General features: G+C 50.7%; 1 protein-coding gene across 7 annotated transcripts in view; it reads right to left on the reverse strand.

The window, feature by feature from the left end:
- Nucleotides 1-15,887, reverse strand: part of MUC4 (mucin 4, cell surface associated) — a 51,172-nt gene that overhangs the window by 8,629 nt on the left and 26,656 nt on the right. For 6 of the 7 annotated variants that reach the window (XM_070789029.1, XM_070789018.1, XM_070789009.1 and 3 more), the window contains 14 exons: nt 15,703-15,836; nt 14,647-14,811; nt 13,777-13,932; nt 12,329-12,459; nt 10,253-10,341; nt 7,876-8,055; nt 7,581-7,691; nt 6,696-6,815; nt 5,932-6,140; nt 4,945-5,035; nt 4,361-4,528; nt 3,745-3,846; nt 2,876-3,109; nt 1,637-1,774 (listed from right to left, as the gene is read on the reverse strand). In XM_070789029.1, coding sequence (XP_070645130.1) covers nt 1,637-1,774; nt 2,876-3,109; nt 3,745-3,846; nt 4,361-4,528; nt 4,945-5,035; nt 5,932-6,140; nt 6,696-6,815; nt 7,581-7,691; nt 7,876-8,055; nt 10,253-10,341; nt 12,329-12,459; nt 13,777-13,932; nt 14,647-14,811; nt 15,703-15,836 — 2,028 coding nt within the window. Of the gene's footprint in view, nt 1-7; nt 1,028-1,636; nt 1,775-2,875; nt 3,110-3,744; nt 3,847-4,360; nt 4,529-4,944; nt 5,036-5,931; nt 6,141-6,695; nt 6,816-7,580; nt 7,692-7,875; nt 8,056-10,252; nt 10,342-12,328; nt 12,460-13,776; nt 13,933-14,646; nt 14,812-15,702; nt 15,837-15,887 lie in introns of those variants that run through there. The other variant, XM_070789021.1, reaches the window with a different exon arrangement.

Here is a 15,887-nt window from a genome sequence, read left to right on the forward strand (position 1 = left end):
ATAGTTGAGAGTTGGGAGCCCCATCTGCTCTGCTGCCTGATACCTCAGGTGTGGATGCTGGATTTCCCCCACCCCTCTCAGACCACCCCTCTGATCTTCTCTGGCGTTTCCTTGAGCAAGGTTAGTTTCCTGGGGTGGTCCTGATTACACTCCAAACTGGAGGTGGCACCAGCCCAACTCAGTGGTTGTGGGGCAGCACTCCACAAGCAGAAGGCGTTGCCCCGCCCCTTGAAGAGACGCCTGGTCTTGCACCAGAATGGTTCATCAGGAGGGGGACGGAGGATGAAGGCCAGGATCCTTCCAACACTTGCTCCCAACCTCCCAACACTTCCCCAGGCTAAACTGCAGGCCAAACTGACTTCAGCTTCACAACAGCCCCACCCTCGCCCTGATTTCACTGCCCTCATCTCCTAGAATTTTGGCCAGCCTGCTTCAGACAGCAGACTACAGTGAAACACTGCTACTTATCAATAAGGACTCTTCTGATCCAGCCTGTCTTGTGTTTTTAAGAACGTCTCCTGAAAACAGCAGATTGAGAAGAGCTGATAGTAGGGAACAGAGGAGTGTAACTTCCAGGTCGTCGCTCTTCAGGATAGGAGCCAAGTGGATGGGAAAATTTCCTGGTGCCATTAATTTGACACCTGGGAGGATGCCATGTAGAGCAACAGGGTGCAGCCAAAGCATCCCTTCTTATGCACAGAGAAAGAAAATGAGTCAGAGACGTGTTCGGAGCTCAGAATAAGGTCCCTAAGGGCTTTGGTTTAGCAAAGAACAGTCACCAGCTTAACTAGTGCTGGCAACAGAAGGCAAGCTACTTGCTGTGAGCTTTGACTCTTTTTTTTTTTCCTTTGGCCACGCTGCACAGCCTGTGGGATCTTAGATCCCCACCCAGGTTTGAACCCAGCCCCATGGCAGTGAAAGTGTAAGAGCTGAGTCTTAAACACTGGACTGCCAGGGAGTTCTCTGGGCTTTGACTCTTGAGCCGGATCATGGTTACAGGCCTGAACTGGAGTCTTCACACCATTTCCTGCGAAAGAAAGATGAAGCTTTCCTTGGCCCAAGCACAGAAAAGCAGACAAGGAGAGACAAAGTGAGGTAAACACGGTTGACAAACAGAAAAATAGTGAGAAATGGACCAAATAAAGGTTTTGTATTTCCTTAAATCTTGTTCCATGTGATATCCTTCTCTTAATAGATAGGCAATGTTTTAAATTTAGTAACATATTTCAAGACTGAGATGAAATGAATCTTTGAATAAGTTGTATATGCCCAGAGGCAATCTAGCTAGCTGGCCAAATCTCCATAAGCCCATCACTGCTATTCACTGGCGATGGGGGGCGGGGCACCTATTTTTTTTTTTCCAAACTTGAAATCATTTTAATTAATTTATTTATTTTTAAAATTTATTTATTTTAATTGGAGGCTAATTACTTTACAATATTGTATTGATTTTGCCATACATCAACATGAATCCACCACGGGTGTACACTTGAATTATAGTGATCATGCCTAAGAAATGCTGGTCCTGGATATTCCAGTGAAGAAGTGACATGAAGTTGCACAGGATATAATAATGCAAAATTACCCAAAGTTTGACTCTGACTTAATCCGCTAACCCCCAGCCAAGTGTTCTTACCAAAGAGCTTGAAGTCCGTGCAGTTTTCTCTGAGGGTGAATGTGATGTCCTTAGCGTCGCTGGTGTAATTAACCACTGTGGTCTGTCCCATGTAGGCTTTTATCACATCAGGACCCTTGATAGAGGGTGGGTACCGATCTGAGACACAAAGAAGGGATGTGGGGTTTAAGGCAGGATACTCCCTTACCTTCTGGGCCATCTCTTTTCAGTCCTCTAGCTTGCAGGAGGCGTTCCTCAGGCTGGGACCCATCTCCAGAAACAGGAGTTAGTCTGTGCACCAGCTCACAAACCCATGAAAAATCAGGCTGTGGTTGTATTGCCCAACCTTCTTCCCAGACAGAATTTATTTCAAGTTCTTTCCTGATCAGAATGCTATGCTAGGTGTAATGTGAAGTGAATCAGAGGACAGCGTTGTTCAGACTATTGAGGAGTTTTACATTTGGAAGAGGACTGAAAACCACAAGGGTAACGTCATCGGCATTGTGTTTGTCAGGAATAGAGAGGGAGTGTAACCTTTTCACTGGCCTCTGTGTTTTGGAGCCCTGCTATTTCCATTTCATTGTTCATTCATTCATTCAGCTAGTCACTTAACAAATATTTATCGAGCACCTACTCTATGGTTTGCACTGTTCTACGTAGTGAGGATGCTGCAACAGACAAATAATAAAAAAAGATACCTACAAAAATTAGAAAATATGTTATTAACAGATAGTTATAGAGGCTAAGGAGGAAAAACAAAACAGGGAAGGCAAATAGGAAGTGTGGGTGAGTGTGAAATTTTAGACAGGTTAGCCAAGAAAGACACTGCTGAGAAGGTGACATTTGAATAGAAACTGGAAGGAGGTGAGGGGCGCCAGGCACCTGGGGTAGCCTGCCAGGCAGCCTAGGGCAAAGCATAGCAGGCAAAAAGAACTGCATGTGCAGTCTGAGTTGGTAGGGAGCCAGGCATGTCTGAGGAATATAAAGAAGCCAGTGGGGCTGGTGTGGAGGGAGTGGGGCTGGAAGTCCTAGGAGAAGAGTTTGGAGAGGCAATGGGGTCAGACTGGATAGGGCTTTGAAGGTCATCATTAAGAACAGAGTGAGCTGGGAAGTCATGGGAAGGTTTGAGTAGAGCAATAGCTTGAGCAAAACAATCTGTTAAATTTTACAAATGTGTAGCTCAAAGGACTGTCATGGAAGGCCATCCCCTTATCTGTGCCCTAACTCTGCACACGCCTCCCCAGGCCTCACACCACTTACTCAGGGTAGTGTTCATCTGCTGGTAGATTCTAAATATCGCCCTAGTGTCATTTCCGAGCTTTTCACTTCCTGTAGCCAGGACATCAAAGATGCATTGATCATCTCCATGACAAGAAGAGGTCAAATTTTTATTCAGGGATGTGTTTCGCAGCAGTTGTGAAAGGAAGACAGGGGTGAAGCTGGAAGGCAAATTGTCGTCCCTCTTGCCAAAAAGGCTTGTTCCGTTGATTTTCCCTAAAACACATTATTTGATGCAATGATGGTGGCACCAGGGTGGGGCTCCAGCTATATTCTGTTGTGTCTACCACTTGTGTGTGCTGTGTGCTAAGTCACTTCAGTCATGTCTGACTCTTTGTGGCCCTATGGACTAAAGCTCATCCTCTGTCCATGGGATTCTCCAGGCAAGAATACTGAAATGGGTTGCCATGCCCTCCTCCAGGGGATCCTCCCAACCCAGGGATGGAACCCCTGTATCTTAAGTCTTCTGAATTGGCAGGCAGATTCTTTATCTCTAGTGCCACCTGTGTCCACCCCTTACCCTTGCTTTATATAGTTTGGGATTGGGGAGGACAGAGTGACTTCCAGATTCTACGTCTGGAAACCCCCGCTCTAGGGAGTGAGGGCCACCCACCTCCCTCATCTTCTCTTCCAGGTTGAAGCACTGTGGGTGGGATGGGAATGGAGGGGACAAATCTGGGGTGGAGGGGACAAAGCTGAGGTGGCACCAGCATCCCCAGGTCTCTTCCTTTCTACTCCTCTCTCATGAAGGACAGAGGTCTCTCTCCCATAGGCCTGAGGGGGACAGAACAGCAGCTTCCTTCACCCGGGACCTGCCCCATCTGCTCAAAGACCCTGAGGCCCAGACTCACAGGTCATTCCATAGTGGAAAAGCATCTCCTCGGAGCTCCTTTTCGGTATGGTGGAGCCATTGGGCATCCTGAAGTCATCATCTGGATTGCCGTTCCAGAAGCCTGGGGGACAAAGCAGGACTCAGCCACCCTGGGAGGTGGCCCTCCCTTCCCCAGGGAGTATCCAACAGGGCACAGGGAGATGTGGGGAGGAGTAGGGGGCCTGGGAAGCCTCTTTCGGTGGCATCTGCTCTCTGCTCAGGAGGAGGGGAGAGGACTATAACCTCAGAGCCTACCCTCTGCTTCAGGGAAAGGAGGAAGTGGAGAAAGAAGGGAGGGAACGTGGGGGATGAAAGGAGGGTGTGAAGCCTGAGGGAGGGAGGGAGGTGGGGGAAGGGCGGCTGCTGGGCCCCATGCTCTCCAGAGCCCATCCTCAGTGGCCCCTTGGCTGCCCCAGGCCTGCAGCTTAGGGAGGCTGGGAAGTGAGCCTCAAAGGCCGCTGAAGAGGTCCCACCTCCTCCTCCGCTGAGAAAAGAAAACTGTACTCGGGATGTCCGCAGGTGCACTGGATGGGAAGCTGCCTGTGGGCTGGGGATCTGAGCTCTGCTCCAGAGGCAGAGTGCTGCCCACTCCTTACCCATGAGGCCTTCAGTGTGGTTCTGATACCCCTTCGAAAGGCTGCAGGAGATGTGGAGGATGTTGGAGATAGCGAGCACGGAGATGGCCACAGCACCATCGAAACTGGCTGATACCGTGGAGCCGTGGTGGGTCATTATGACTCCAGAGCTGTTGAAGATCTCCTGGTCTAGAATGTTGGGAGACAAATGAGGAAAAAGCCAGCGTTGGAGCCCTGGAGGCCCAGGACTTGTCAGCAGTAAAGTTTAAAGATGCAGAGAAGAGACTGAAAGCAGCTGGGAGATGCCCGGCACGGTCCTTCTCCCACTGGAGAAGCACACTCACAGGACATGCTTGCGGCCCATCCCACCCTCTTCTCCCTGGGGACTGAGGAGAAGGCCCCAGAGAAAGGAGAGACATGAAGAGGGAAGTTTAAGGCCTGGCTCCAGTGAAGAAGTTGCTCCGGCACAGCTGCTGGAGGGACCGTGGGGTGACGACCATGCTGCTCCGCCCCAAGACCACTGCCTTTCCACCCCAGCACCCTGCTCCCCAATGCTGGGCACCCCGCCGACCCTGACCCAGGGAGGCAGGAGAGGCCCAGCCTACCTTTTGTATCTTCACCGTTAGTCTCAAATGCTATGGTCTGGTTATTGAGCTGAACATGGATTGTGTTATTGGGCTTAAGGAGCCATTGAACCTGGAAGGGAGTTGGCAGAGACCTCAGCCCAACCTGCACAGGGCTGGAAACAGAGGAAGGAGCCTGGGGCTTGGACGATGGTGAAAGTGATGGGGCGTGTGACCATGAGGTGATGCTAGCTACCATGCATGAGGGTGTTTGGCCTGGGCCAGGCTCTGAGCAAGATATGTTTCAGAGATTAGCTTTTAAATCTCACAGCAGCCTTGTGAGGTAGGTAATATTATTATCCCTATTTTACTCTAAGGAATACAAGGTGCTGGATGTTGTTTCCTCAATCTCACAGGACCTTAAGCCAGTGTCTCCAGGGTTGACTCTTTATGTATATTAAAATACAGTTGATTTACAAAACCATGTTAGTTTCAGGTGTACAGCACAGCAATTCAAACATACATACATACATAGAATATATATATATGTAATTCTTCAGATTCTCTTCTCTTATAGGTTATTACAAAATACTGAGTAGAGTTCCCTGTACTATACAGTAGGTCCTTGTTGGTTATCTATGTCGCTTCAGTTGTGTCTAACTTTTTATAGCCCCGCCAGGCTCCTCTGTCCATGGAATTCTCCAGGCAAGAATACTGGAGTAGGTTGCCATGCCTTCCTGCAAGGGATCTTCCCAACCCTGGGATCGAACCCACGTCTCCTGTGGCTCTTGCATTGCAGGTGGATTCTTTACCGCTGAGCCACCTGGGGAAGGCCTATGTTATTTATAGTAGTGTGTATTTGTTAATCCCAAACTCCTGATTTGAACCACTGCTCTGGCAGGATGCTTCCTCACTGCCTCTAGCCCCTTTCCTTCCTCCTTCTCTTTTTCCACCTGGGCCTTAGTCTCCAGCTGAAGGTCCCTGAGCTAAAGGCATTGTGTGAGGGGAGTGCCCCCACCTCCAACTCACTGTGATAGGGTGCAGGCTGCTGGAGCGGTATTCAGCAGCAAAGCCAATGAAGTTGGTGGCATTTGCTGAGCGTGTCTGTGCAGTGCGGCCCTGCAGCAGGAAGGAGGAGTTTCTGTCCTGGGTCCGGACCAACAGGAAGTCTCCCAGCCCATTGAAGGTGTAATTGACACCATCCAAGGTGGTGATGTGAGGGTCCCCGACCATCCAGGCTAGAAAAAAGGAGGTACCACATTGGCAGGGCGATAAACAATCTGCCTGCCACTCAGGAGACCTGGGTTCGATCCCTGGGTCAGGAAGATCCCCCTGGAGAAGGGATTGGCTACCCACTCCAGTATTCTTGCCTGGAGAATCCCATGGACAGAGGAGCCTAGCAGGCTACAGTCCGTGGGGTCACAAAGAGTCAGACACGACTGAGCAACTAACACATTGGCAGGGCAGACCAGGGAAAGAAGGGCCTGGGAGACTTCAGCCTGGGGAGGTGCTCAGGGAGCATTTAACCCTCCCCAAAATTCCTCTTGCACTTGTGTGCCCCCACCCCATCCACTTCCTCATTAGCCCCTGATCCACCACACCTTCCCCTCCCCCAAGGCCATGGGTGAAGTCCCTCCTCTGCCACACTCTGCACACACCTCCATCTTCCCTTGTGACTACAGTCCTGCCCCAGGAAGCTTGTGCTGTCCCCGTTCAAACCCCAAGAGTGTATCGCTCCCTTGGTCTTCCACTTGGGCTCTGGAAGTGGAAGGGCCAGGTCCCAGCAGCCTCACCAAGACTTGAGGGCTGGTACCCGGTGCAGCTGACCGGGGGCCTCCTTAGCTGGTACAGGGCGCAGAAGGAGGGGTTGCTGTTGAAATGGCAACACCAGTTTTGCAGCTCCAGTTCTTGGTCTGTGCAGAAGAGCAGCATGTTAGTAGAGATGGAGGACCTGCAGGATGCAGCTGGGAGGTTTGGGCAGGATGATAAGGGCAGCAAGGATGTGATTTGGAAGTCAGACCCACATGAGTTCAGATCCCACTCTGCTCAATGACCTTAGGCCATGGACCAGTTACTGTCTCCCTTGTGGGCTTGGTGGAGACATGGGCAGCAAAGCCCCTGGTGGGCAGGCACAGGGTCCTTCCTTTCTTGAAGGCTGAGGGCTGAGACCCACCACTCTCAAAGTGCTGGGAGCAAGAGGCTGTGGCTGGTGGTCTGGGGACTAGGAGGCTGCTGCCTTTACAGGGAACAGATGTTCCCCTGGGCCCATCCCCATCCCCCGCTCCATCCCCTCTAGCTCCTTTGGAGGGTCTCTGCAAGAGATGACTCTATGTCTTCCCCCAGACAGCCTGCTAATCTGGGTCCAGGTTGACGAGGTCAGACCAGGCCTCTGCCACTTCGCTAGAAAGATGCCCCTATCAGCTGGGGCTATGGGCCAAGTGGAGACAGGGCAAGAGGAGCTCAATCAGGAATCCCTAGGATGCCAGCTGGAAGGGATGCTGGAAACTTCCTGTTTTTACAAGGTCAGGAAATGGAGGGGAGGCAGCTGGGAGAAAACAGGGATGAGAGGCTTCATGCTGCTGGTCCCACTGCTGGTGTGGAGCCCAAGCTGGTCCCTGACAGAGAAGGACAGAGAGCTCCAGAAAACGCGGGCTCAAGTTGTCTGCCAACACACTTACCAAGTTGCCAAGGACTCTGCACTCTCCAGCCTTGGAGTAGCTCTCCCCAGGGTCCATAGCGGCAGCACACACCCCCACGCCAGGAGGAGAAGCTGCACAGCTGCCTGCTGCCTGCAACAAGCCCAGACACTCTCAGGCCTGGGCTGTCAGTGGTGGCAGCAGCCATTGCCCGGGGGTGTTTCTGGGGAGGGACGGAGGGAGTCCCAAAAGGGAAAGGTCAGGCACGGCCAGAGGGAGAGTGAGTGGGCTTATAGGGATGGTGGGAGTGCCGCCAGAGACCAGAAGGATCTGTTACCTCTGCTGATGGACTGGAATCTTAAATCCAATACTCCCTGGTTCCAGGAGCAAGGGCAGGAGATCTGGTTCCAGCCCCAGCTGGGCCACTGAGGCTGTCTCTTCAACCACTGCAGACACCGGAGACGGTAATTGGGCTTTTCCTCTCTGTGCAGCTTGTAGATCTGTAGCCCCCGGAGGCCTGGGGAAGCAAAGGAAGTAGGGGATATCCCAGGACGTGGGGCCACAGGCTCTTATTTAGCTTTAGGGACAAGCAAAACTCATCAGTGCATCCTCTGTGTGCCACTTCCTGCACTCTGGACAGTCTTCCAGGGATGGGCCCAATGCAGATTGGCTGTGATTCCCCCCAAAGGTCCCTCTGACGTGCGCTTCAGAACCCTAAACTTGGATCTTAGGGTGAGATCCTGGGACAAGTGCTGGGCAGGGAGACCTCATCTGTACCCAACTCAGAGCCAAACCCTGGCCCAAGCTTCAGTGTATTCCATTCTCCGCCATCCTGCCTGCTACTCTAAGCTCCAGTTCTTCCAGTCCCCCCAGACCAGCTCTTCCTTATGTACCCTGTATCTCAGTGAGTGATGCCACCAGCCACACGCTCAGACACTTGCACAGACATACCAGTGGCTAAAGCAGCCAGGACAGAGGCCAATGTTCAGAGGCCAGCTGGGGAGCCACAGGGAAGGTGGCATGTGAAACAGACACCTGCTCCAACAATATGAAACTGGGGGAGCTTCCCCTGTGCCCAGATGCCATCCTTGGAAAGGGGAGGTAACTGGGAGAAGAACCCCTGAAGAGCGTTTGAAATTTAAATAGACCTTTATTTGTGGGCATGAGTGCTAAGTCACTTTAGTTGTGCCCAATTCTTTGCGACCCTAAGCGCTGTAGCCCACCAGGCTCCTTTGTCCACGGGACTCTCCAGGCAAGAATACTGGAGTGGGTTGCCATGTCCTCCTCCAGGGGATCTTTCCAACCCTGGGACTGAACTCGAGTCTCTTATGTCTCCTGCATTGAAGGCGGGCTCTTTACCACTAGCGCTACATGGGAAGCCCAGACATTTAATTAACTGTAAGTTATTTACTGCCCCCCTAGCTGCCATGAGTGAGAAACAGGGCTCCAGAATACAGCAGAATTCAATAGGACATAATGTATTAGATTTTGGTCTTATTCCCACACAAAAGAAGAAATCATCAAGATGACTACAGTTTGATAAGGTTTTGAAAAGGATAGTCATTTTATGATATCTGTTTGTGTGTTTTCTCTGCAATCAGGAGAAACACACCAGATACTCTCCCCCAACACACACACACACACACACACACACACACACACACAATCACACTGCACCCCTTATGTCACAAGCAGAGGCATCTGGATAGAAGGGCCTTAATCTGATAGGATGGAGCTTCCCTCATAGCTCAGTCAGTAAAGAATCCTCCTGCAATGCAGGAAACCCAGGTTCAATCCCTGAGTCAGGAAGATCCCCTGGAGAAGGAAATGGCAACCCCCTCCAGTATTCTTGCCTGGAGAATCCCATGGACAGAGGAGCCTGGCGGCTACAGTCCATGGGATCACAAAGAGTCAGACACCACTGAGAGACTAAATCACCACCAAGCTCATAGTACAGCTTTCTCCACCAGGTGGCACCAATGATCTGACTTGGCTTATGTTTACCAGACTTTCTTGCCACAGAACAAACAGAACTGGATTTATGCTTCATGGTCCACATGGCTAATTTCTAATGCTAAAATATCTTTTGTTCTATCACACTTTGGAAACTGTCATTTCTTTCCCTTTGGCGCCCCCAGGCAGTGCAAGTCATGGAGGAGGCCCTTGGAGCCTAAAGTACTGGCCTTCTTACCAAAGTGAGAGCTCTTTGAGAGCAAACAGAGTTGCTCTTTTTAAAAATGTTTTCATACTTCTGGCTCTTAGCACAGTGTTCAGCACACAGCAGGTACTCGATAAATGGTGACTGAATGGATGTCAGACCCCCTGGAATTCCTCTCTGTAGATCCATTAAGAGATCTCATGTGGGTTCTCATCCAGCTCTGGGACAGGACACTTGGAGACTTGTCCTAACTGCCCATTCATGTCCCCGCCTCCTGCCATACCCATGTCCTCACTTCCAGGATCTGGGCCCCCACTCAGTCCTGCTGGCTTTGGGCTGATTCCAGGGAGGACACTCTGCACTGCAAGAGGGTGCAGAAGGCATGCTGCTCCCTGGGCAGTGCCCAGGCCAGATCCCAGCTGTGGGAGGTCAGATGGTATGGAAACACCCTTTTGTGGACATGCACGGGAGTTGCCCTTTGAGGACTGTCACGGCATACGGAGTGGGAGACAGAAGAGGACTTGAGTCCCTCCAGTCTGATAAGTGGTGCTTTTACCTGAGTTGGAATCCAGGAATTGGTCTGGACGATACTTCTCCCATACTGGATGGAATGTCAACTGGCTGTTTTTGAAATACCCATCTCCACTGTGGGCAAAGAAAAGAATATCTGACCTTCATCACACACAGAGTCCTTCCCCTTAGTTGGCAAGTTGCTCATTCATCCAGCGAGTCAATCAGCCAGCCACCCCCTCTGTCCAGCCAGTCATTAGTTATCAGTTGGCCCGTCAGCTATCGAGCCAGCTGGTCAGGCAGCCAGCCAGAATCACTGATCCCCTGTGCTAAGCAGGATTGGGGAGGAGGCAGATGGGGGAGGGGTGGGAGGACCTAATTTATCTCATATCTGAGCACAAACTGCAGTGAACTGGTCCTGAGACATGGGTTGAAAGCAACATCTCAGGCCTCTTTCCTGTTAGTTTCCCTTCAACTAGGTGTCGGAGAGGCGGTGCTGTAGGGGACGGTTGGTGGTGCAGGTTAAGAGCTAGTCTTCGAGTTAGGAGGATCCGGACAATGTGTGTGCCACCCCACCCCCACCCCACCCCCGCCCCCCTGCCCAGGGGACGGTGTTTAAACCCTGCTCCAGGAAGGAGGAAACCCCAGAGTGGGGCCTGCAGACTCTGGGTCATGCCTCAGAGCAGCCACTCGGATCCTTTCTCCTCTTTGACATGGGACAGATGACGCACATGGGCATGACACCTTCCATGGGTGCCCTCAGAATGGTGGGAAATTCCTAGCTAGTTAGATAATTCCAGTCCTTTCTCCTTCAGGGCATGTTCAAAAGCAAGTGAAAGCAGTGTAATTACAGGGACAATCCCAAACACATTCTAGGAGAAAGGCATCTACAGCAATTACCAGTAACAGTTTACATGGGACCTTCACAACCGACTGCACATGCATCATGGTTGAAAACTATTGTGTTAGAGAATGAGCCGTTCCCACACTTGGGAACCCATGTCCGAAACCACAGCTCATCCATCTCTCTGCTTTCCCTCTTTGCCACTGACCACACAAGCTGTTGGTGCCGTTGGGTGAGAGGTTAATTCTCAGCCCATCAGAAACTAGAAATTGTCATACTGAGTGAAATAATTCAGAGAAAGAAAAATATTGTGTGATATCACTTGTACGTGGAATCTAAAAAGAAATGATACAAATGAACTTATTTACAAAACAGAAACAGACTCACAGACTTAGAGAACAAACTTATGGTTACTAGGGAGGAAGGATGGGGAGAAGGGATCATTAGGGAGTTTGGGATCGACATGTACACATTGGTATATATAAGATGGATAACCAATGAGGACCTACTGTATAGCACAGGGAACTCTAGATGGGAGTTCCTGGATGGGAAGGGAGTTTAGGGGAGAATGGATACATGTATATGTATGGCTGAGTCCCTTTGCTGTCTACCTGAAACTACCACAATATTGTTAATTGGCTATATTCCAATATAAAATAAAAAGTTTTAATAAAGTCAGAAAGGCAGATTTCAGCCTTATATTTTGTATTCAACTTTCTGCTTTGCCACTTACTTTCCAGCTCTTTGGGCAATGACTCATGCATTTGTACCTCAGTTTCCTTACCTGCAGAATGGATAATAAATAGTATCTCCTTCATGGGGTGGTTGTGATTGTCAAATGAAATAATGCCTGTTAAGTACTTGGTGTTGGTGATGGACAAGGAGGCCTGGTGTGCTGCAATTCATGGGGTCGCAAAGAGTTAGACACGACTGAGCGAGTGAAATGAACTGAACTGAAGTACTTGGTGTAGTAAATGTTGACTGATACTTGACAAGTCAAGAGTGGTCAGCTAATGTCAATGGAAATCCTAGAAGTCAAAGCTCTGGGATTTATTATCACCATGCACGGAACTGGGATAGGAAAGGGAATGGCAGGGTGAAGCGGGATCTTTGTATTTGAAACAAAAAGAAGTGGAAACCAGAATCAGTGTGAGTCAGAAGCATTGGCGAGGAAGAGTCCTGCCCAGTTCTGGGGGACAGAGTGTGTGTGCAGTGCAAGCCCTGCTCTGCACCACCTCCCATTATTTGCTCATGGCTGCCAGCCCATCCCTGTCCTACCTGGAAAAGCCCATCAGGACAGGGTTGCCTGGTCGCCCGGTCACAGTCCACTGCATCCCACCACTTTGGTAGAGAAACAGGGCGTAGGACCTGCTCCCGTCCGTGGAAAGGATGGCTTGGTAGGTGTTGGTCTGGGGGTTGGTTGGAGACAAACAAGGATGCCTGTGAGAGATCTGGGATGTCCCATCACCCATCCCACACCCCCACTCTGACACCCACATCACCTTTTCCTGACCTCTGAGAGCAAAGGCATGGGCTTAAATACAGGCAAGTTTGGAATTTTGCAGAGATTGCACCCTGACTGTCAAAGCACCTGCTGTGGTGGATTTGCCTTCTTTGTGACTTCTTTCCAGTGAGGAAAGGTAAAGGATTCTGGGCTGGAATCCTGTTAGAAGAGGGTCTGTCTGAGAAAGCTTCAGCAACCAGAGAGATTAGCCAAGACCTCAGAGAGCTGAGAGAGGCCTGCTGAGCTTCCTTTGGGATATTTAAGGATATCGTCCAAATGTCCCGTCATCCTGAATAGCACAGAGGAACCATGCAGGTGAGACTGGAGATTCTCTGAAGGCAGATTTCGAGCACTGTGCTTCTACACAGTGAGTAAGCAATGAACTTGCTGAGCCAATGAAGAAATGGGTGACTTCAGACCAGACACAAGGAAGAACTCTGTGACTGTCAGAGTGGTGAGGCCCCAGAGGGAAGGCTAGGGGGAGCACGAGGCATGGCCCCTCTCCACTGGATGCTTTTCTGTCATGAGCCAGAGTCTGGAGACAGAAAAACCTTGGTTCCAGGCCTGGCTTTGTCATCTGCTAGCTGGATGACCTCGAGCAGTTGCTTAACCTCTCTAACCATCATCTTTCTCATCTCTAATATGTGGATAATTACATTAGATTGAGCCATATAATATTGCCAGTAGCCAGCCATTTGGGGGGCTTCCCAGGTGGCGCTAGTGGTAAAGAACCTGCCTGCCAATACAGAAGCCATAAGAAACATGGGTTCCATCCCTGTATCAGGAAGATTCCCTGGAGGAGAGCATGGTAACCCAGTCCAGCATTCTTACCTGGAGACTCCCATGGACAGAGGAACCTGGCAGGCTACAGTCCATAGGGTCGCAAATAGTCGGACATTACTGAAGTGACTTAGCACAGCCACTTTTTACTTATTGCATGCTCCATGTTTCAGTCTTCTAATACCCAGTGCTTTGGCTGCTGTGAGGCATGTAAGCAAAGCCCCGAAGCACCCCTGCCATGTGGTAAGTGCTCAGGAGACAGAGCAGGGGGTTTTGGAGGTGGTGGGGATGGGGGATAGGGAGGCAAAGAGGTGGGCTGGGAGGGAAGTGCTCTAATCTGTCCTTGACTCAGAGAGGAGTTTAGACAAGTGGTCCCTGCTTAGGATTCTAGGATGCCTGACTTCCAGGTGGTTCACAGGACATTGCCCACTGGTCCACTCACCCCGATGGTCACCTGGGCAGGATAGGCAGGGACATGAACCCAAGTGATCTTTAGCGTCCATCTGGCTTTGTAGTTTCCGGTTTTCGTTAACGTGTTAATTGAAGACTCCACCTTCTGCACTAGTGTGTTGTAGTCATCATAGAGAGTCTCATATTCCTAGGAAAAGAAGGCAGATATGGAAAAGGAAATAAGGATCCCATCTCAGTACTCCTGAGGGACCCCCATTTTCTGCTCACTTTAGTCCACCCATGTCTCCCATCCTTCCCCCTCCCAGGCTTGTGTTTTCAGTTAGTGACCTGAAGATCAATCTGCAGGGAAACATGGGGTGTTATGAAGTGGATAGTCAAGAGCCAGAAACTCAAGTCTTCTAACTTGAACTTGTGCATCTCTTAGCATAAACTGGCTCTGATGGTGCAACCACCTGCATCCATTTGTACCTCTCTGGGTCCAACAAGAGGCTCTTTAAGACACGTGTGTGCTTCTCCACAATTGGACCTTCTACAGTGTCTTGTCCATGGCCAGGGCACGATCAGCATTTGCCTGCAGTAGCTTTCACTACACTGAGAGCTCTCTCTGAGTGGAATCATTAACCCAACCCAGGAGCACACGCAGGGGCCGTGCTTGACTCGGCCTTATTAGGAGGAACCCCCTGCAACCTCATTCCAACAGTGGATGGCCAACCCACCCAATGCAGTCTTCCCATGGTTGTGTCCTAATCTGTTTCCTCCCCACCCTCATATAAGCTTCAGTTCCCACCCCCTGATAGGAGGGTTCTGACAGCAGGAACACTTGCAAGGCCCTCCACACAGGCCTTTGTCTCTCCTTGCTGGCTGCTGGAGAACCCTGTGTGCTGAGCTTTGAAAGGCCCACCTGGTAAAATATGGTTCCCCGGCTGCTGGAGAAATCAGCATCATCCCAGAATGGAGCCACCATGGCCACAGAGTCCCAGTCTGAAAAGCCTCTGAGGGGAGGGTTGGGGTAGGAGAAAATCTGGTAGTCTGACTTCGGGAAAATGATTTGGCCATTATCTGTGAACTGAGCACAAAGGTTCCTCCGATTAGCATTCAGGGAGAGAGCATCCCAGACTTGGGCCAGCTCCTGGGATTCGTGAGGGTAGAACTTGGAGATGTCAACAACCCCTGGAAATGGATGGTCTCATCCCCCTGCCTGCTGGGAGAGCCCCGGTACATAGTTTTCCCACAAAAACTCTTCATTCTTAGGCCAGTCCTCACATCTTAAGAGCTTCCTAAGGTGGTAGGTTTTGTCCTGCTTCAGTGGCAGACCCATCCATAGACCAGCCCACCAAAGAGCAGAGGCCTCTGGGTAAATCCCCTTGGCCCCCGCCCCTGAAGCTTGTGCCATATCAGTTAGAGCTGAAAGAATTTATACTCTCACTGCATCACCGTGTGGCTCTCTCAGTGTGTCCTGGCTCAGCCCCCTCGTCGAGGGCCAAAACTGCCATTCAGCCCTCTTCTATGAGACATGAAGTACTTGGACCAAGGAACCAGGAAAATAATTACAGAAAATTTGAACAGCATCAGTCAAGTTTCCCCAAGTAGGGCTTCCTACTCAAAAAAAAAAAAAAAAAAGGGCGGGGGTGGGGGGCCATGAAAACAGTGGAGAGATTACTGGGCCCCAGGACCTCTCTACTGAGGTGACAACACTCTGTCCACATGTGTGTGTGTGGCAGGGGCAGGGGGCAGGGGGCAGGGTATAGCCTCACTCCTTGTCTTCCTCAGCTGGTGCCTTGTCATTAAAGATAGTGTGTGTAAACAGAGCCAGCAGCAGAGACATAGGAGGTCCTGACAAGCCTCATAGTCATAGCTGCTCATGGGCACAGGGCCATCTTTGAGTCCTGGAGGGGAAGCAGGGCCTGTGGAATGCAGGTCGTGAGTCCTGTCCTTTGGGTTGCAGTTGGTGACTCACGTAGAGGGAATCCCAGAGCAAGGAGCCAAGGGGGAAGCCGATCTGGGGCTTGAAGAGTGGTGAGGTGAAGTCCACGGTCCTCCTGACAAACTCCTGGTCTCCAGCACTTGGCCCGTAGGGGAAGAGGAGAACACCTGGGCCGGTACAAAGAGGAGCAGGAAGTTCTCAAGGGCCCCAAAGTCATT

Source organism: Bos indicus, chromosome 1, assembly GCF_029378745.1.
Source record: "Bos indicus isolate NIAB-ARS_2022 breed Sahiwal x Tharparkar chromosome 1, NIAB-ARS_B.indTharparkar_mat_pri_1.0, whole genome shotgun sequence".
Lineage (NCBI taxonomy): Eukaryota > Metazoa > Chordata > Mammalia > Artiodactyla > Bovidae > Bos > Bos indicus.